The sequence below is a fragment of the Myodes glareolus genome, chromosome 3 (genome assembly GCF_982192425.1).
Source record: "Myodes glareolus chromosome 3, mMyoGla1.1, whole genome shotgun sequence".
Taxonomy (NCBI): Eukaryota; Metazoa; Chordata; class Mammalia; order Rodentia; family Cricetidae; genus Myodes; species Myodes glareolus.
In genome coordinates, this window is record NC_142028.1 from 35,403,853 (window position 1) to 35,426,400 (window position 22,548).

General features: G+C 45.2%; 1 protein-coding gene across 4 annotated transcripts in view; it reads right to left on the reverse strand.

The window, feature by feature from the left end:
- Ift122 (intraflagellar transport 122) overlaps positions 1-22,548 on the reverse strand; it is a 75,367-nt gene that overhangs the window by 41,310 nt on the left and 11,509 nt on the right. For 2 of the 4 annotated variants that reach the window (XM_087904399.1, XM_087904400.1), the window contains exons 4-9: positions 12,338-12,416; positions 10,565-10,641; positions 6,846-6,912; positions 5,725-5,871; positions 4,545-4,721; positions 2,725-2,800 (exon numbers count right to left, since the gene is read on the reverse strand). In XM_087904399.1, coding sequence (XP_087760525.1) covers positions 2,725-2,800; positions 4,545-4,721; positions 5,725-5,871; positions 6,846-6,912; positions 10,565-10,641; positions 12,338-12,416 — 623 coding nt within the window. The remainder of the gene's footprint in view (positions 1-2,724; positions 2,801-4,544; positions 4,722-5,724; positions 5,872-6,845; positions 6,913-10,564; positions 10,642-12,337; positions 12,417-22,548) is intronic. The other 2 variants (XM_087904401.1, XM_087904402.1) reach the window with 1 other exon arrangement.

Here is a 22,548-nt window from a genome sequence, read left to right on the forward strand (position 1 = left end):
GGGAAGGCAGGGGGCTACCTAGCCTTACCTCCTAAGTTAGCCCATTACCTACACAGGCCTCTCCACCTCTAGAACACCCACACCTTCCCCTCAACCCATCCAAATCCTTGGCTCCTAAAATCAGCAATGCCTGACCTAACTGTTGCAAAGTGGGCCCAACCTCCTCAGCCAACCTGGAGGCAGGGAGTCTTTCCCTGGCTCACACAGGGCCAGCAGCTCACCTCAGCTCCTTTTTTCTGTTTATTTTCTGGTCTATTCACTTGAAAAGACTGCCTTTTATTCTTTATTCAATTTAGGGAAAACAACTCTAAAAACCTGGTTCTTGCTTTAAGGTTTAGGGTCAATTTACAAATGTTTTCCTATGTATAAATCTAGTAAAAGTGAACAATCAGTTGGCGCTGACGGTTTAATGAACGCAATTTAAACATATAAAACCACTGAAATAGCTTCAATTTCAACTTAGTTAATTCCCTTCAACTAATTTCAACTACAATTATAAATTTAGTATGTTCACTTTTTCTTTCCTTTTTAGGAATTTCAAATGCCTAACAACCAAAAGCTTCCCTCCTACCTCCCAATGCTACAAAACCTAACAAGAACACTCTGGCACCTGTCATGACACGGAGGGCTGACAGCTGTGGCTGGGGCTTAGGACTTCTTGCAAGCAACAACCATCAGCTCAGGACCAACTACAAGGACCAACTGAAGCAGGCACCCAAAGCAGGCAGAACTAGGCAGAGAAACAGCCTCAGGCAAGCTTCTCTGAGCACTGGCCCTGGAAGCTCCTTTCTAGGTGGGCACAGCATCTGAGAGGAAGTCCATTCTGCACACAAGCTCTGCTCACTCTGGAAGCCCTGAGCTACCCAATCACGTGACTCACAGGTGATGCCAAAGAACTGTCCTGAGATCTCAGCTGCTGCCCACTGAAAATATGGAGCAGAGCATAGCAAGACCAACAACACCGTCCCCTGGTGTGTTTCCCCACCCCATACCCTTATTCTCCCATCCCCCTCCCCCCATACCGTGCATATGCACACACCTTCAGAGGAACAGGAGAAAAATGAGTGTCTATGAGGTACCATTTATAAGGCCCAGAATATAATTCAAATGTTCAAAAAGTAGGAAACGGGGGCTGGAGGGATGCTCAGGAGTTAAGAGCATTGGCTGCTCTTGCAGAGGACCTGGGTTTAGTTCCCAGGACCCACATGGTGGCTCACTGGAATCACTATAACTCTTGTTTGGAGGGGTGACCTCTGCTGGTCACTGTGGGCACTGCACACATGTGGTACATATACAAGCAGGCAAACCATTCATACATATAAAAGACAATCAACAAAGCCACACCCAGATGACCCAGATATTAGAATAAGCAGATGAAAAACTTAAAACATCTGTGATAACATGGTTCAAAATATTAAGGAAGAGGCTGGAGAGATGGCTCAATGGTTAAGAGAATGTACCGTTCTTGGCACCCACATGGAACTGAAGAATGTAGTGACTAAAACAGCTCACTGACATGAAGAGTCAGGAAAGTGGCTGGACTCTGAAGGAATGGAAAGACTGTAGAAAGGGCATCTCAGGAGCTGATGGCTAGAATATTACTGTCTTAATTTCTTTACCCTCCCTTCATCATGTTTTTTAAAAGAATATATATGTGCGTGTGTGTGTGTGTGTGTGTGTGTGTGTGTATATATATATATATGGTTTTTTTGTTTTTTGTTTTTAAGTCTAGTGAATCCCAAGAAGGAAAATACAATGAGACTCTTTAAAGTCCAATATTGCTTAGGTACTTAATGAAAAATTCTTGTCTTTCCATTGAAAATCAGTTGTATAAAAATCAGTTTTTAATTCAATTATACTTTTACAATAAACATCACTAGACTAAACTGGCAGATATGCAGATACAGATTTCTAGCAACCATCTGACCAGGTCCCAAACTGGGTGGCCAAGAGCATCTCAAGGCCTCAATTTTCTTACATGTACAACAATGTTGGTAGTAGTTCTTCCAGAGGCGTAAAGGATTAAAAGAGCTCGTGCCATAAGCAGCATAACAATGTCTGGACCAGGGAATACCAGCTGTGGCTACTAAGCCAGGGACTCATCAAGCATTACATATGCCTAAAAGGCCAAAATTACACAAATGTTACCAGCCTGATGAAAATTTTGACTTTGTTTTATCAATCCTTGTTCTATATTTAATCCCAAATCACTCCAGAGTTGAAAAGAAACTTCAAGCTGTCCCATCTGTACCATGGTTTGGACCCTAAGCAAATCTCAGAAACTCTGTGAAAGTCAATGGCGTTATATGGTTCTCCATATAACTGTCTTAAAAAGTAAAGTAAAAGTAAAGTTTAGGGGGCGGGATCTAGCTGAGAGAAACATGTCACTGGGCACATCCTCTCAAAAACACACTGGAAATTCTCAAAGAACTAGTAAATTAATCTGATCTGAGTTTCAATACCAGGTTCCACCACTTTCCAACCGTGTGGGACTTACTGCGCTGGTCTTGGTCTCCCCATTTCTAAGGTACATAAAGTACTGGGTTGAAGAGTTGAAGAAAAGAGGACAAAGTATTGGGTCCAGGACCTGGAGTCACAGCAAACAGTCACTATGCAGATGCTAAACGTGACCGTGTGTAGCCACTAATAGTACAATCTCAGAAGCACACTATCAGAGTGTGCTACAGCTGACATGGGTAACTGGGTTCGCATGGTACTACATACCTGTTTTCCACTCAGCTGGTAGAAGGAAAGTTTCTGTCCCCAGTCAGCTACAGCCAGGATGTCATTATGTTCCTCTCTAATCAACAGAAGACAAAAGAGGTTATAAGGGGACACAGCCTGCTGATGAGCATGGCTAGGGGCTTAACAAACAACAGGAAAAAGAAAATCCTGGTCAGGCTGTCAGGGAGCCAAGTGCTACACAGCCATACTGGGGCCAGCCTTACAATCAGGCCAAGCATCAATCAGTCCCAAGACTAAAGCAGAGACAGGTTTGGCCCTCCTGGGATCTGCTATTGCACTGAATCTGAGTCGTGAACAGCCTGGGCTAAGACACAGCTACAGTAGCAGAAGGTAAACCCCTCATTTCAGGGTTCCTGGGGAGCAACTTGAAGGATGAGCATGGCTGCAAATCCAAGTGTACCCTTCCCATACATAAAATTAAGGAGTAGCCAGGAGACATAGCTTACAGTGAGCAGCTAGACTATTTCAGTACATGGGAAACTGCTCAGTCTTCCTACAAGGGAAGAATGGCACCCACACCCAAGTTCTCTTGCAGTTAGGGTTCTTGAAGAGGAGAAATGGCATCTGAATGAAGATGGCCAACTTTTGAAGTTTTTGAAGACGAACAACTGCCAATGTAACAAAGCCTGTAGATCTGTGTCTTGGGATGGGACTTCAGGACCAGAACCAGGAACTCTGAGACTCAAATGGGAAGCCAACCCCTCAGAATGTAGACAGAGAGAGGCTTCCCAGCATCAAGGCTGGACCATAAGCCTCCCTAGGTGGCTGACTCTCCATATAAGCATGCCCTATGCAGCATGGTCTGTAAAACCCAGTCAGGGGTAGCAGTGAGGAAAGCGCCATAGACACTAACTCCGAATTAAGACAAAGGGGAAAAGTAGAGAAGATGTTGGCAGAAGGCTTGCTGATGAACTGTGATGACTGTCGCTGAAGTCCAAACCCTAGCCACCAGTGAAACCCAGTGGAGAGGCTATGTGTGGTACTGGGCTAGACACTAGTCTTGGAGTTTCCAACCCAACCACCCATATTGATGGGCAGTGGGGCTCTACCAAAACACCCATGTTGAATAATAAAAATGGGTGAAACTCAGATGGGAACCTGAAAGTCGCCCTTCCTCCTTTTTTTGTCCCCACTTCCCATCCCCCACACCTGGATTCCTCTAATGAATCTTAGGTGTCAGGGCTGCAGTGAGGAGGGTACCAAGCTAGGACATGATTGCCCAATCACAACATCCTGGCTGCTTCAGCTTTCCCCACTCCCTTCCGGTCATCTCAACTGAGAGAAGACAGACTTCCCAGCAGCCAGACTGTGGGTGTGGGAGGGGGTAAAAGCCAAGGCTTCTCCTTTACATACATCCTAGCCAATGCAAGGCGAAGTGGTGTAGGAATAGGCCAAGAAAACACATCCAGTAACCAATGACTGGTGGTCCTACATAGGCCTTAGTAAACCAAACTTCTCAGAGAATGTCTAGTGTTGCTGGAAGGGGCTTCCTCAGAGGTTAAGAAGCAGGCACGGTTATGATACTCACACATGGAAGTCAGAGGGGACATACAGAGGTCTGGGGCCTTTTCAGAGACGGCAGTTAACAGAGGTGTCCCCTTTCCCAGAGGATTGCACTATCTGCCGCCCACACATGCTTCTCGGGGGAGCTTCCCTGTGAGTGCGGGGGCACACCAACAATCCCCCGGCCCCTGCTCTGCTGCCCTTGGCCAAGGAGCTTCTCGGCAGCATCTGCTTCAGCAGGTTTGTGCGGGGCCTGGGCCCTCCCGAGGAGGGTCCTCACTCCGGGACACACTCACGAGTTGCCGTCCCTGGGACTGTCGTCCTCTTCCTCTTGCTCTTCCTCCTCTGCCTCACTACCCTGACTACTGTACACTGTTGACTTCAGAATGGAAGGGATTTCCTGAAAATATCTGTTGACAATGACATCCTCAGCATCCTCGTTCTCTCTGCTCATCCAGATATTCTCCCATCGGCTGTAGACAGTAAGCGGATGTTCACAATCACATTGCCTAGGACTACACTGAAGCTATAATTTCAAAACCTGCCAAGGAGCCCCTGGACCCTGCCCGGAAGAGGACAGCCACCAGGTACACTGGGCATCCTGCTTCTCATGAATTAAAAATGGTAGCCTGAAGCCACAAAGTCATCTGTGGCCACAAAATCAAACAACAGGAACTCTGGGGTAGGCTAATGGCCTTTGAAGGCACTATATACACAAGCAGGGCCTCCGCTGGACAGAATTATTCAGGAAGAATTATAATAACCTGTTGTAAGAAATGCAATGGAATTAAACAGCCTCCTAAATCAAGCAGGCGCCCACCTGTAAAATAACACTGGGACGGAAAACAATTGAGTCCTTTAATTTACCCTCAGAGAACTCTGTGGGGATAGGCTTGACAATATTATAGGATTATGCAAAGAGTCAGGAAAGCTTTCAGTTCACCCTCAAAGTCACATGGCCATAAAAGTAAAGTGTGTGTAAGGTTTGAGCAGGTAGGTGCCAACTGCAGACCGTTAGGTTTTAGGGATATTTGTAAACTTAATTTTAACTTTTTGACAAGGAAAATTTTTTTAAAAAGCAGTCAAGAAATCGCTGTCCTGTTAATTGTGTTAACAGGTGGGGTGGTGGTGCATATTCCAGAACGTGGAGGAAGAACGAGGAAGCAAGAAAAGAAACACAGCGAGGATGACAACCACTAGTTCATGAAGAAGCCTCTCTCTCTCTTTCTCTCCCCCTCACCCCACCCCTCGCTGGCCTAGATAGTTTCTCTGCTTAGCTAAATCTCTGGGATTCATTCCAAAACTCAATATAGGCTCTTTTAAAACTCCATTTATAAAGAACAGGTTCCAAAAGACCAGGCAAGTCGGGAGAGAGGACTTTAGTCTATGAAGATGTCATAAAGAGAAAAAGAGCTCAGAGGGCTGGGAAGCCTTTCTTCTAAGAGTGCCAGCCAGAAGAAAGACAGCCATGGGTACCTTGAGGGGTTCCAGCAGATGGACCATATTGGGGAGAAGGAGCCCCCTGGCCGCTCGATCTTCACTTTCTCTTCGCCATTTTTGTTCCGGATGCTGATGACCCCATTGGACATCCCCAGAGCCAGGTACTGACCATCGTTCGTCCAGCTGCACACACAACCAATGAACAGCATGGGAGATGGAAAGGCCACATACAGTGAAGCCAGGATGACTCAGTGGGAGGAGGCGGCAGCCGGGCTACATCTCATCACCCTGCTCACTCCTAACATGGAATTAGACACCAGCTTGAACTGCCACTCACATCTGGAACAGTGAGACCTTAAGGCAGTGGCATCCATTTCAGAAAGATCTATCCCCTGGCTCTCTGCACGCATCTCCATGACAGCCTACCCCTGCACTCTAGACCAGCTCCCATTTTCTGCTCTGCATTTCAACCCCCTCCCAATTCAGAGGCTCCCAGTAAACACACTGTCTTGTGTCTTTTTAGCCCTAGAACAGGGCTTGACATGTCACTCAACAAATGCTGAATCCCAGAGTTCTCCCAGAAGCTGTTTAGTTTTAGAGTGCCTAGCCTGGCTTACATGTGTTCCCAGCAATGGTGGTGCTATCACCACTGGGCCATGAGGACCCTGAGGCTCCAGCTCTGATTTTGTAACTTTCCCAAGGTCACAGACCTGTCAGTCACAAGATCCAGACTTTGGTCTGGGTCTAGTACCAAAGTCAGAGGTTTCTGACTGTCAATCCTGAAGAAGAAGCCTTAGCCGGGTGGTGGTGGCACATGCCTTTAATCCCAGCACTCGGGAGGCAGAAGCAGGCAGACCTTTGTGAGTCGAGACCAGCCCGGTCTACAAGAGCTAGTTCCAGAACAGGCTCCAAAGCTACAAAGAAACCTTGTCTTGAAAAACCAAAAAAAAAAAAAAAAAAAAAAAGCTTCACGAAGTGAAAGTGATCAAAGGCACAAGTCACTCCCATCAAGGAGACAAGAGAAGAAGAAAGAGAACACAGAAGCCTATACCAACTAATCGACACCACACTCTCTGTGGTGCAAAATTAGTGGTTTGTGTGGGTCTGTTGGGGAGAGAAAGGAGCATAGGCCTGTCATCAGAGTGCCCCTAGCTTACCTGCAGCAGGTGATCTTGCTGCTGGATTTATGCTTGGAGACAGACTTCTGCTCAGGAGACCACAGCCCTTCAGTATCAGGTAAAAAACAAACAAAAAAACACAGTAAGACTATTCAACAATAGAAAGGAATAAACTATTCATTCCTACAAAACTTGAATTGCTAGAGTCTTATGCTAAGGGAGGAAAAAGCCAACATACAAAAATTCAGTACAAAGTAAGTCTATGTATACAACATACTAAACAATAACCTATCACCTGGAGAACAGATCTATGGCTACTGGATCTCAGGTGGCAGCGGAGGGCAGGTAGCAGGCTTTGGTGTGGGAGTGGGATCCTGCAATGCAGTGGTAGTACACTGCTACACATGAGGAAATGACAGAACCACAAGCACGCTGTGCTCTCCTGCCCTGGCTCCTGCCCTGGCTCCTGCCCTGGCTCCTGCACTGCCCAATAGCTGCCCAAGGTGCATAAGAAAACTGGGTGAAGAATACATGAGGTTTCTCTGTACTGTCCTTGCAATGTACTGGAAATTATTTTTTAAAAAAGGTAGATGGTAAAGTTCTAGTCAACTTCTCCAGGATTTAAATCTAAAGAAAAGGACAACTTAGCTGCTCATAGCTAGTGCATAGCAGTCAGAGAACAACTCAGTATTAAAATAATGAATTAAGCTGGGCAGTGGTGGTGCATGCCTTTAACCTCAGCACTTGGGAGGCAGAGGCAAGAGGATCTCTGTGAATTTGAAGCCAGACTGGTATAGGACAGTAGGGACTACACAGAGAAACCCTGTCTCAAAAACCAAAGTATTACAAAATTAATTAATTAACAAGTTAAGGAAATAGAATGGGCAGAAATGAAGCTGTTAAGTTTCACATTAAGTGAGCTGACCCAATCACAGAAAGACAAACATCACGTGTTCTCATGTCTCAATCTTAATATTTGTAAGCAAGGGGTGTGATAGTGGGTATAGACAATGAAATTAGTAGGAAAGCATCAGAGATTTGGGGGTCACATAGGACATGGAAGCGGAAAGCAGGCTCCTGGGATGAAAGGACACCAGGGAAAGAGTGTGGATGGGGAAGAATGGGGCTGGAGGGGTGGGAAGAAGCAACAAAAACAAATTTTGTTCAAAAATGTCATGGCAAAATCTATTCCTTTGTTAAGCTAATAAAAATAAAATAAGTCACAAATGACCTTTTTGGAGAGCCCAGATTTTAGACCTGTCACTGTTCATGGCTCCCTGGTCATTTTAGGGTTGCTCCCACCAATCCCCAGATGTGGTGCAATGCCCTAAACAACAGACAACAAGAGCAAACTCTGCTCTGCCTACGCTGTGAAGTGTGACCACATGGAATAAATGGCACAAATAGGTTTACAGAGCCACGTGCATGTGTAGAGAGCAGAGGAAGCCGGAATGAGCATAAAGCCCTGAGTCACGTCCACAGCCACATCAAGGGCCCAGTAGCCTCAGAACCCAAGGAAAGGCAAAGCCTTCTCCCTGGGGGTGAAATTGAGAGAAATGGCAAAGATTTCCCTTTCTGGTCCATGTGCAGATGTTGACAATACATTCAGAAAATGTCCAATACAGTATTTATGGCCTAAAGACTGCTACCTATGAGACTGCTTGGACAGAGATTAGCTAAGCCTGTCTCCCTGGTCCAGATGTATATAACCCTGCCTACATATTTATCTGTGATGACCCTGCCTCCTTGACTCAGCTTCAGGCAGTAACCCTGCCTCTCTGTTCAACTCTATATAAACAGCACACTGGGCTTCCAGGATGCTGTGGTCCAGTTTTATATCTGTGTCTTATCTTTCCTTCATACCCTGCTGCCGCAGTCATGAGAGTCCCAGGAGAAGAGAAAGGCTTTGGGAATGCATGCCAAATGACTGAATCTTCCCCTCCCTTCCGCCAAGCATTTCCACCCCACCTGCGCATGCTATCCGCACTCTGCTGAAAATGCCCAGGGCCTTCAGCGGAACCCCTCCTTTCTAGACCCCCTCAAGCTCTGCACATAGTTGCCCAACCTGGGCCCCAACTCTCCTCCTGCAGTGCTGGCTAAGTAACTGCCAGTGACTCCAGAACTACATTGATCCCCTGTGTTTTCTCCTTCAGCATGAGGGTGGGAATAAGTGAAACACTTGACCTCAGCCACAGGACTTGGAACTCAGAATTTTTTTTAAATAGTTCTCAAACCATAGAAATTCCCTTTCTTGAAAAATTGTTGTAAACCATCAGCACAGTGCCTCCCCCACTATAAACATCGTATAGGTACTACTGCATGTGTATGTATACTACTGCGTGTGTATGTATACTACTGCATGTGTATGTATACTACTGCGTGTGTATGTACACATACTGCATGTGTATGTATACTGCATGTGTATGTATACTACTGCGTGTGTATGTATACATACTGCATGTGTATGTATACTACTGCATGTGTATGTATACTACTGCATGTTTATGTATACTACTGCATGTGTATGTACACATACTGCATGTTTATGTATACTACTGCATGTGTATGTATACTACTGCATGTGTATGTATACATACTGCATGTGTATGTATACTACTGCATGTGTATGTATACTACTGCATGTGTATGTATACTACTGCATGTGTATGTATACATACTGCGTGTTTATGTATACTACTGCGTGTGTATGTATACTACTGCGTGTGTATGTACAGTGACATCCGTGTGAGGGGATGCTTGCCCTGAGAAGCAGAAGCTGACATGGAGATGTCTTCTCTATCACTCTATTTTTTAACACCGAACCTAGTACTCTCCATTTTGGCTAGTCTGTCTGTCCAGCAAGTTCCTGGGATCTGGCCGTCTTGCCCCCAGCACTGGGTTACAGACAGAAGCCACCACAGCTGGCTTGTACACGGGTACCTGGGATCTGAACTCTGGTCCTTGCGCTGCAAGCACTTTACCCACTGAGCCATCTCCCCAGCCCAAATCATTTTACCTAAGATATTTTTACAAATCCTACCTTCCTCATACCACAAGCTTGAGAGCAGGGGTATTTTAACTGCCCCCAAACAAGCACAGATCAGCAGCCCACAAGAAGATGTGCTAAACTTTTTAAGCAAATGGCAGTTCTTCCACTGCTGACTGTGTTGTTTTGCATTCTCTTTGGAAGCTAAAACTACATGAGTGGGACAGACACGGTAGGGAACACATCCCTTTTGGATAAGGACATTGAGGTGCTGAGAAGGCTTAGGTCTCTGGATTCCTAGACCCATGGCTGTCCAGTGGGTCCCTTGGCATGGAGTTGGAAGCCAGCATCAATGCTTCATGTTCCAGAAGCCTCCCTCCTCCCTTCATACACACATCACTGCCACAGAGACAAGAATAAGGACACACTGAGTCAGCAGCATAGTTGAAAGGGTGAACTCCACACATGTGGATGTGGATGAATACCAAGGTGGGGACAGAGACACAGGCCTTTTAGGGGAGTCGGAGTCTTCTGTGCCTGCTCTCCTGTCCATCATGCCATTTCCTCCCTAGGATCCTACTGCTCAATCTGTCTCAGATATCTTACCACCCCGAGGACATCGTTTCTCACTGTCTCTCTTTCTGCAAATGTAAAGGATAACTATGAACCTCCCCCTGGCTGCTGGAGGTAGAGAAGAGGCCTCTCCCTCAGGACAGGTCAGCAGGTTCTGTGTGAGTCTTCTCCATTGGGGATGCTGGGAACTGAAACTTACCGAAGTCACTGGAGGAACAGGATGCCAGCTGGTGGGTAATAGGGTTGTAGGAGACACACTGTATAGAGTCATTGTGTCTGAAAGGTGAAGAACGGAAGATTATTACATAGCAAACCATAAATGTCTCAGTGGCTACAACTGGAGATTCAAAGCAGGCTAGAAGGGGCTGGAGAGATGGCTCAGCAGGTAAGAGCACTCACTACTCTTCCAGAGAGCCAGGATTTGGTTCCTAGTACCCGCGTGGCAGTTCCAAAGGATATGATGCCCTCTTCTAGCTTCTGTGCAAAATACGCACATACATGAATTAAATTAAAAATGAATAAATTAAGAAAAAAAACAGGATTGAAGCCTTGGGTGACACATTGTAAGCCCCTCTCTGAGGGACCAACAGCCAGCTTAGGAACTCCTTTACAGGGCTGTCCTCACCACCAGTTTGAACCCACCCTGCATCCCACCCAACTCAAGTTCCTCCTCCTCCAGGGCTCTCCTTCTGACACCTCCAGTGGGTGGCTGAGATGAAGACACCGAGAACCAGTTCAGTGCCAGTGCAGACAGCATGCTTTGTGACTCTAATCAACCATCTCTGGTGTCCCAGAAACACAGGGTAGAGTGTGGTGAAGACAGTGCAGGCCAGGTGCACTCATGGCATTTCGGCCCAGTTCTATTCCTTCACTTTCTGAGGACACCGTATGCATGACCTGACTCAATTTTCAGCTAAACGTTGTGTGTTGTGTTCAGAGAAGGATCGTTCACACTGGGTACCAGGTGGGAGCAACCCAAGTGTTCCTCAGCCGCTGAGCAATCCAAATGGGGTATAGATACACAATGGAGTATTACTCAGCCTTAAAGAAGGCATGGGCCATGAGGACATTACATGAAATAAGCCAATCACAAAACACCAAACGCTCTATGATCCCACCTATGAGGCACCTAGAGGAGTCAAACTCCCAGAGTCAGAAAGGAGAATGACAGCTGCTGGGGCTGAGATGGGACAGAAGGGAAGGTGTTAAGCACTGAGCTTAAGTTCAGCAAGATGAAGGGTTCTGAAGACTGTATTTGCCAAAGTTTGATTGTACAACAGTGTGAATGCACATAACACCTGGTGGGGATGGCACAGTTCACGTCTTGGATATTTCTCTGCAACTAAAAAGTACCAGAGCCCACAGGGTGTCATCAATCAGTGGTCAGAATATGTAAGGCCACAGCTGTAAGAAATGCTCAGGATGGCCCTCCTGTGCACCCGAGACCTGTAGGATGCGTGTGGTAGTGGTGGTGGGGGACCGGGGCCTGGCTAGGAAAGGGAGAGATTTGAGCACAGTCCCTAAGGAGTAGGAAGCTTAGAGCACGCTGGCTTTCTAGCTTTTGACACCGGGTAGAGGCAAAGTCATCCTGGAGGCAGAGACACGGAAGAGGACATGCTGGCTGAGAGGAGACAGGAATCTGCGCTGTCAGGATTAGCTGACATACATTACATGAAACACGGCTCAGTGCTGGCTAAGCCAGTTAGTGATCATTCACCCACCCCTGTGCTGAATTCAAGTTCATCTTGGGGAAATTTCTCCATATATTGTTTCCACAAGGCTGTGGCCACAATGAACAGCAGTCAGAACAGAGTCAGGTATGGTTGGTGGGCACACCTGCAAACCCAGCTGCCTGAGGCTGAAGCAGGGAGGGCATAAGCTTGAGGCTTGCCTCTCAGAGGGAAGCCCTGTCTCAAGCAAACAAAACAGTTAAGAGTTAAACTATAATACCATCACCCACGGAGTCACCTACGTGTACTTCAGAATGCCTTCCAGTTTTGAGGTCCAGATAATGATGCTCTTGTCAGCAGATCCAGATGCAAAGCGCTTGCCTGGAAGGTTTTTAAAAAGAAAAATCATCACATGGACTTTAACCCAGAATTTTCCAGACAGTATGTCCAAGAAAATTAATTCTTCAAAGCACCTAATTAGGTAGGAATGTAGTTCAGTTGACAGAGTAGCTGTCTAGTATGTATGAGGCCACAGGTTCAAATCCCAGCACTGCAGAAACTGGGAGTGTAGTTAGTATATTCCTATCACCCAGCACTTGTGGTGGCAAGAAATCAGAGGTTCAGAGTCATCCTTGACATAGTAAGTTTAAAGCCAGCCTGAACTACAAAAGACCCTGTCTAAAAAAATACCTTTAAAGGATAATAAATGGCCTTTTATTCCCTACTGCTGTTTTTGGAATGGGGGCAGGATCTAGGGCCTACACATACTGAGTACCCGCCCCACAAAGTTGCAAACCCAGCCCTTCTGCTGCTTCTCATCAACCATGGAAAGGCAAGGATCTGCAGGTGGGACTTCTCCTGGCACCAAGTATCCCAGACTCACTGAGGCTTGGCTACATCTGTGTACCGTGTTCTGCAATAAGGGCTGAGCAGTTATTAAACATCTAAGCTTCATTTCCGTAGTGCCTGGTCCAAGAAGCAGACATTAAACTTATCCAATACAAATAACAATTTGGGAGGGTGAGTCCTGTACAGAAAGAGATTAACTGAGAAAACTAACATTAAACTTTTTATATTTTTAAAAGACTTTTACCTATTTTTATGTTTATGGGTGTTTGTCTACATGTATGTCTGTGTACCACGTACATGCCTGGTGCCTGCATAGGCCACAAGATGGCAGCAGATTCCCTGAAACTAGAGTTACAGGTGTTTGTGAGCTACCATGGGAGTGCTGGGAAATAAACATGGATCCTCTGGAAGAGCATCCAGTGCGCTTGACTGCTGAGGCACCTCTCCAGCCTCCTGATTTTCTTTTTTATTTTTACAGCTGTACATGTTTATCTCTTCTTGTGTTTGTGGTATATGTGGGTACACATGTGTTCACATGATGTCAGGTTCCTCCGCTACTGCTCTCCACCTTATCTTTGATTCTCTCACTAATCCTGCAACTCACAGACTGAGCTCCTCTGTCCCCACCTCCCTAGTGCCGGGACAGCAGGCACACAGCACTGTGCCCAGGGGATGCAAACTCGGGTCTTCATGCTGTGTCACAGGCACTTACCCAATGAGCTATCCCCTCAGCCCCAAAAGTTACACATATTTATGAAGTACAATACAGTGTTTTGATATATTTAGTCAAATTATTATATCACGCAAATTACCATATTTATCACCTTAGATACTTATATTTTTAACAATAAGAACATTAAAATCTGTTCTTTTAGCAGCTTTAAAATATATATTATTGGGGACTGGAGAGATGGATCAGTGGTTAAGAGCATTGCCTGCTCTTCCAAAGGTCCTGAGTTCAATTCCCAGCAACCACATGGTGGCTAAAAACCATCTGTAATGAGGTCTGGTGCTCTCTTCTGACCTGCAGGCATACATGCAGACAGAATATTGTATAAATAAAAATAAATAGTTTTTAATATATATATGTATATATAATTTTAATTATGCTTACCACACCATGCAACAGATCTCAAAACCCTACCCATCCTGCCCAACTGAAACTGTGCTCTTGGGTCAGCAGCTCCTAGAGCAGCAGGTCTCAAACCCCTCCAGGGGTTTGTCTGACCCTTTTACAAGGGCCACATATCAAATATCTCCTGCATGAGATATTTATATTATGATTCATAACAGTAGCAATATTACAGTTATGAAGTATCAATGAAAATAATTTTATGGCTGGGGTCACTACAACATGAGGAAATGTATTAAAGGGTCGCAGCATTAGGAAAGTTGAGAACCCCTGACCTGGAGGACCAAACGTAGATGAGATCCTTCAGTGGAGATCTAAAGGAAAGGCAGAGCTGACCCAAGTACAAAGAAAGAGCAAGTTGCACAGATGAATAAAACATTCACAAAGCCCTTGAGGCAGCAAAATGCTGGCATGGCTAAGAGGTACCAGCTTAGAGCAGGTGGCAAGGAATGAAGCAGGTAACTGAGGGATCTCTAGGGCCTTCAGGGCCATAGCAGAGATCTTGCCTTTAAACCCCAAGCAGTGAGAAGTCAGGGGAAGGCATGAATAGAAGAGTAACAGATGTGACCTGCATTTCTACACTGCTTGGGCTTTAAGTAAGAACAGGCTAGAAAGAGGCAACATATACCAAATAATTCCTGATTTACTCCATGGATACCAACTTACTAGCATGTGGAAGAGTGGGGTACCGTGATGTGAGATTCCCCCCTGTATGCTGTGAATACCATTGGTGAATAAAGAAACTGCCTTGGCCTGTTGATAGGGCAGAACTTAGGTAGGTGGAGAAAACTAAACTGAATGCTGGGAAAAAGGAGGTGGAGTCAGTGAGAAGCCATGTAGCTCTGCCAGAGACAGATGCTGAAACTTTGCCTGGTAAGTGTAACATGAGGGGGCTGGCTTGTTGGGGTTTCTGTCCTGCCCAGTACCCCAACAGCCGGCAAATCCCAAAGAGAAATTACACACAGGACTCCATAAGGTTATAAACTGATTAGGTCAGGCTTCTTGTTAACTCTTATAACATATATTACCCCATTATCCTTATCTATGTTAGCCACATGGGCTCAGTACCTTTCTCAGTGTGACAGCTTACATGTTGCCTCTTCGGTGTTCTACGCAGGAATGCTGAGGGAGCTCTGCTTCCAGAATACTCCCAGTCTCTTTGCTCCACCCCTACTTCCTGTCTGGCTTTCCCGCCTATACTGCCTGCCTGGCCAATCAGCGTTTTATTAAAATGATTGACAGAATACAGACAATTCTCCCGTATCAGGTAAGCCACTGCCATGTGGTGCTACAGATTACTAAAAATGGGTTAAGGGCTGGAGAGATGGCTCAGTGGTTAAGAACATTGCCTGCTCTTCCAAAGGTCCTGAGTTCAATTCCCGGCAACCACATGGTGGCTCACAACCATCTGTAATGAGGTCTGGTGCCCTCTTCTGGTCCGCAGGCATAAACACAGACAGAATATTATATACATACTAAATAAATAAATATTTTTTTAAAAAATTTTAAAAAAATAAAAATAAAATAAAAATGGGTTAAATTAAGTGTTAGCCAATAAGAAGCTAGAGCTAATGGGCCAAGCAGTGTTTTGAATAATATAGTTTCTGTGTGATTATTTTGGGTCTGAGCTGCCGGGCAACCGGGAAACAAATAAGCGGCTCCTTATAACAAACTGGCATGCCAACATGACCAACTAAACTCATATACAGCCTGAGAAAGCTTAAAAATGAATTCTAGACACAAAAGAACAGAGTTAAGCATGGTTTGGTAACAGCATTTCCTTGAGTGGGCTCTGTTTGCTAGAAGCTGAGATGTGGCTTCTTTAAAAGAGGTTTTCTTGATTCAGTGGTAGCAGAAAAAAAGCCACACTGTTTTGAAACTGTACTATTTTGAAACTGTGGCTTCCTGCTTCACCAGCACAAAGGACTCTAACTCTTTCTTGGGAAATCAGACTATGTATGGAGTATTTAAATGGGGTTTGTGAGCAATGTGCTACAATTTGCTTAATGGCAACATAGACTGGCTGTATGCCTAAAAATGGGGCAATGTACATGGTTCTCAGAGGCAGCGAACAGCTTCGCCATGCTGGACTGGGCAGGGCAAGCAGGCAGTGCTGTATTTCTCCTAGCAATGCCTCAGCTTAGTTCTTAATTCTTACTGCTAAAAGCACTTAGCATTTTAAGGAGCAGTCCTGGTCAGAAAATAATTATAACTGCACAATAAAGACAAATTCAGTACATGGGAAACTGCTCAGTCTTTCTTCAGGCCAGGCGGTGGTGGTGCACACCTTTAATTCCAGCACTTGGGAGGCAGAGGCAGGAGAATCTCTCTGAATTCGAGGCCAGCCTGGTCTACAAGAGCTAGTTCCAGGACACGCTCTAAAGCTACAGAGAAACCCTGCCTCAAAAAATAAAAAAGACAAATTCAGATGTAAAAAACTTCTAAGTGGGTCACAATGTTGGATAAATATACATAGGTTTGGGAGAGAGAAGAAAAAGGTATAGACAGTTATAAAAGGAAGTAAATGGTCTATTAAAACAAAGTCCTTAAAGAGACAGCGTACAGGCAGTCATAGATTAAAGGAGCAAAAATAATAAAATAAATATTAAAAATTAATAGAGTAAAAACAATCCAAATAAAGACAAAATACACATAGAGTCTGGAGTATGTATACGATTGTGTTTTCTTTGAATTTTTTAATTGTGAATGAGCTAAGTACAGAGAGACATTCATTGTACAGGCTGCTAAGCTAAACCAACATATATATCTTAAAGGTGCCTTGACTTTAAAATATGGGTCTAAGGATATGTTGCTTTGGAAAAGAGATTCTTCTTTGTTTCCACAGAAGATGAGAACCTATGGATTAATTCCAGACTACTGTGGTTTGATGAACTGAGACCCCCCCCCGAAAGGTCACTGTAAACACCTCCAAAAATATTTTGCCCAATAAAAAGCAGGAAGCACTTTGGAGAGAACTATGCCCATATTCCCAAATATTGTTTATAAATGTTTGTATTGGTATGGATCTTGGTTTATTGATACAAATTTTAAGGTCAATTTTGTTATACTGTGTATATATATACTGTGTATATATATTTCTGCTCTTGATTAAAGTATTGTGTTTGTCTAGCTCATTTAAAAAATGTAATATATAATTAAGAAATATAGGTAAATAGAGAGTCATCTATAATAGTCAAGTCATGTTAGTCAGGTTTTCTAGATATATAGAGATATATTTCAGTTAGATAAGTATTCTTCAAATCTTTCAGAGACCTTCAGAATATGGCATTTAAAATGTTCTAAGAGCTTAAGACTTTTTATGACGAGACACATCTGCTCCTGGCAGCACCAATTATTTCAATAGGAAGCTGGGCATCAAAGAGGATCCTTATGGAGTTTGTTTAGCCATCTGGGCAAAAAAACTGTTCTTGCTTGAACTGCTTAATGAACTGGACATGCAGGACCCACAGAGAAATGACTGCTGAAGTTGCCTAAAGAAAGTGAGACAGTCCTTCAGGATTCCTGCTTCATGCAAGAGTCTGCTAGACATTCTGCAGGACACAGAAAAATGTGACTGACAAACTGCCAATATAGGTGGAACTGTCTTTGAAATTTCCTGCTTCATGGAAAAGTCTGCCAGATACTATGGGTCAGTAGGCTGAAAATGGGTGCCTGCAACGTTACAGTCACTTTGGGTGACTGTCCAGGACAGCGAGATGTCTCTGTCATTTCTAGAATATTGGAAGTTGCTTACAATGCACTTCCTGTTTACTTAGGTAATATTATCTACTTCAAGGGTCTTTGATGGAGTTGAAGAATTTACAGTTATAGTTACAGTTTTCCTTAGTTATGATAAAAGATAGATATAAATATTGTAATTGTAATTCTTGCTTGATAACTTTTGTTACATGTAATTTTAATATGTTAAAGTTAAAAACTTCCTTTTTTATTTAAACAGAAAATGGGGAGGTGATGTGGGATTCCCCTCTGTATGTTGTGAATACCATTGGTGAATAAAGAAACTGCCTTGGCCTATTGATAGGGCAGAACTTAGGTAGGTGGAGAAAACTAAACTGAATGCTGGGAGAAAGGAGGTGGAGTCAGTGAGAAGCCAGTGAGAAGCCATGTAACCCCACCAGAGATAGGTGCCAAAACTTTACCCGATAAGCCACTGCCATGTGGCAATACAGATTACTAAAAATGGGTTAAATTAAGATATTAAGTGTTAGCCAATAAGAAGCTAGAGCTAATGGGCCAAAGCAGTGTTTTGAATAATATAGTTTCTGTGTGATTATTTTGGGTCTGAGCTGCCGGGAAACAAATAAGCGGCCTCCTTACAACAGTACCTGGCAGCAAATCCCAGGAGCCTTCATTTGCTCTGGTGAGAGGAGGGCTTCAAGACAAGCACGGGTCAGGGTTTGCAAACCCAACTGCAGATTTTTATTACAAAAGACATCATGACTCAAGATGGGATGATTCTGGGAGTTCTCTCCTCACACATGTGCGTCTCACTGATCAAACTCAGATTTTCAGGCTTGGTGACAAACGCTAGTGCCTTTACCTGCTGCACCATCTCTCCAGCCCAACCAGTTGCAGATTTTCAAACTTTATTTCCAGAGCCTCAGGGCGCCCATGTCAAACAGACAGGAGGTGGAAGTCCTTCCTCAGAGGCTCTGTGTGAGTCAGTTCCTTCCGCAGTCAGTTCAGACGGGACACTGCAGGTGCGGCACGTGGCGCTGCAGCAAATGCTGATCAGAGAGATACTCTGTCAGATGTCCCCTCCCGCCACCTCCCTGACCTGGAGAGCATCAAGAGATGACAAGTGTGGGCTCCAGGCCCAGAAGCCTGTGTCAGAATCCCTAGTGATGTCACCGAGCAGCTGTGTGACTGGAACTGGCTACAGGATACCTGCAGGCTTTTAGTTCCTCATGTGAAAATAGACAGTAATAGACTTGACCTCATACTTGATGGGAAGAAAGGACATGCATGTGCACACATGCACACACACATATAAAATGTTCAGAACATCTGAGCAGTGGTGGTGCACACCTTTAATCCCAGCACTTGGAAGACAGAGGCAGGTAGATTTCCAAGACTGAGACCAGTCTACAGAGTAAGTTCCAAGATAGCCAGAGCTACACAGAGAAACCCTATCTCAAAAAATAAAAAAAAAAGTTGTGAACAATGCCTGGAATAGAACTGTGCTAAAAACATAGCTACTAATACTCTTTCTTCACACTGGTTTATATTGTTCTTCTTGAAAAAGGAACTGTATGTTACACACCTTTAATCATGGTGGCTCATTAATTACTCAGGAAGCTTTCAGAAGTCAGAAACAAGCAGACTTAATGAGTAAAACCATAATCTGTATATCTCTACTTTCAGAAATAAGGGCACAGACAAGTTTGGAGGAACTAAGACCTCCTAATCATTATGTGTCACAAAAAGTGTGATACACTGGGAAAAGCCAGGTATCATAGGCAGAGGATATCAGTCAGTCTCTATAAATGCTCCAGCCCTGTTTGTCCCTCAGCCAGAGGATGTAAAAGTGCCCTTGCTGCAAGTGTCGGAGGGCTACAAGAAAGATCACATGGGATCATGGGGACAGAGTTCTGCAGAGTGCTGACTAATGCCACTGCTCACAGAGCTACAGGACACAGGGCTTCTCTCACACACGCAGGATGCCCAGCAGCCCCTGCACCTATGCACAAATAATTCAACTACCCAGGCTGCCTGCCACTGGTCTCGGAGCATCAACTTGAACTCACATTGCTACAGCAGACACCTGACCATGAAGCAAGAAACGTGTGCTGTGTCTCACTAACCTGCCGCAGGACCTAACAGGTCGGTTCTCCCAAAGAGAAGCAAGCAACTAGGCTAAGGCAGGCTAGAGCTGAATACGCTGCATACACATGAAGTGCGTGCATTTACCTACAGAGCGGCCTACAGCTTTCATCTAATTCTCAGAGAAGTCTGCCATCCAAAGAAATTACGTACCTGGGTCTTAGGCTCATCTATGCTATGTAGCCTTTGATGTAGAGACTCCAACTGTGGTCAGAGTATCATCTCTAGTCCTGCATGTGACCCAGGAAGTGATGGAGACAATAACCAGCTCAGAGTCAAGGCTTGGGCCAGAAGCTGGTTCATCAGGTAAAAGCACTGGCCACACAAGCTTGGCAGCCTGAGCTTGGTCCCCAGAACCCAAGTAAAGGTAGACGGAGAGAACAGTCTCTCTGAAGTTATCCTCTGACTTCCATGTGTGCCTTCAAAACATGCCCACATGTGCACACACACAGTAAGACATAAAAGTTTAATTTAGATCTATTTATTTATTTTCGGGGGGGGGGGGGGCTGTGCATGCCACAGTACACAGGACACATTTGGAGGTCAGAGGGAACCAACTCAAATCGGACTTGGTGCAAATGACTTAACCCATCTAGCCACCTGCCCATTCCAATAAATTAACAAAATTCACACAGATTTTGGGTTGGACTAAGGCTGGGACTTCCGTGACATAGTCTACCTATTTACCGATATCTACCATCTTTGTCTCTTCATTTTACTATAGTGTTTGCAGTGCTGTGGAAGACACTCAGAGCTTTGGGCCAGAGAATGCTAGGGGAGTGTCCCACCACTCAGCTACGTCCCCAGTCCACAAGAATTTACTTTTAGCTCACAATCTCAATTTCACAATTTCACACTAATTCTCCAACCACCTCTTCTCTGTCCCAACCTTCCAGGTGCCGCAGTGTAATAATCCCTCGAGCTCAGACCCCACCACCTCTCCACTGTCCTTCCTCCCTTGTAGCCTCTCCACGCACTTCAAGTCATCCTCTCTGCTCTGCTCTCACTTCCCCTTGCCTGTAAACTGCACTCTGACTAAAGTCAGCCCTCCTCCTGCTGGTGCTATGAAGCTCAAAGAGGCTGGTGAAGACAAACCACACAAAGGGCTGTCACTTGCAACTCACGACTGCCAGCTTCAAGTATACCTTCCGGCCCTGGTAAGGTATACCAGGGTAAGGTATACTGCACTCCCAAATCCATTCATTCTCCTACTCTCCAAACCTGCAAATTACTTTTTCCTTTCTCTTCAACTCTCTAATACCTCCTTCCCAGTCCTCAATCTCAGTTCCGGTGGCTTCCCATTACATTAAAACCATAGAGGAACCAGAAAGAATGTCCTTTAGATCCCTACTATCACAGGCCCTACCTGCCATGCCCCTTCCAGAAGCAAAGCCCTACCTACCTGTGTCCTAGGTCCCATATCCTCACCACTGGATGCTTGCATCCCAGACATTTTCTCCCTCTCTCCCACCAAGTTTCCAGAGTGCAAGTGTGCACACCTGAACTCTGGATCTCCCACTGTGACTGCCCCCACAACAGCACCACCCACATCGGAGGAGGGTACTTCTACCATCCAGTCATTCAGTCAAGGGCTGGGAAGCTGCCCACAATGTTCACCCAGCCTGTCAGAAAATCCTGTCTGCTCTGTCCTCAAAACTTCCAGAACCTGATCACTTCTTACCACTTTTTTGGCCCCCATGGAAGTCTGACACTGAAACCCCTGTCCTGGAAGATGCTTGTTACTCAGCTCCCTGTTTCCCCTCATCTTGGTAAGCCTTGTTTCCAAGGCTTCCATATAAAACAGAAATCAGATCAGACCCCTGCTCCACTCAGACCCCTTTAACAATGGCGCTGTCTTCACTCCTTCACTGAGGGCTCTGATGATGTTGACACCATCTAGCCACCCAACAGCTGCTCTTTTCTATCCCCTCTCCCATTCTTCCTGCCCTAGCTCCAACCCAAGGGCTGCTGCAGTGGCTCTTCCATCTTCAAGAAGTTCTCCTTTCAGCCGAGCTGTGGTGGTACACGCCTTTAATCCCAGAACTCAGGAGGCAGAGGCAGACAGATCTCTGTGAGTTTGAGGCCAGTCATGTCTACAGAGCATGTTCCAGGACAGGCTCTAAAGTTACAGAGAAACCCTATTTTGAAGTCCTCACCTCCCCCCACCGCCCATCCTGAAAAAAAGAAGCTCTTTTCCCAAAGCCTAATCCAAAATATCTCCATCTCAGGCCTGCAAGTCTTTGCTCAACTGCCCTCTCTGAAGGGGTATCTCACGGTCATATCAGATAATGCACCAGACTTCTGCTCCGCTCAACACTTTCAACCTGCGTACTCTGCCCGCCTTACCACCCACCAGCCTCATACTTCGTTATCTTATTGACTATGCTTATGCTACGTGTTCCCTGATCCTCCCTGGCTCCCTTCTTCTCCTTTGTTCTATGAAGTAAGACAAGCACTTGGCAGTGCCAGACATGTGGCTAGCTAGACTAGAGTCTTAACTCCATGACAGAGCACCTACCTGGTGTGCACAAGGCCCTGGGCTCAGTCCCAGCACCGCAAAAGGTAAGCAAAACTACCTGTTTCAGTGAACAGCTAAAGTCTGAGCTTCTTCCTAGACTCTGAGATGCAGGTTGTATTTTAGAGATAATTACACAGTTCCTAAGGCGGAAGATGAGCAGCTACAAGGCC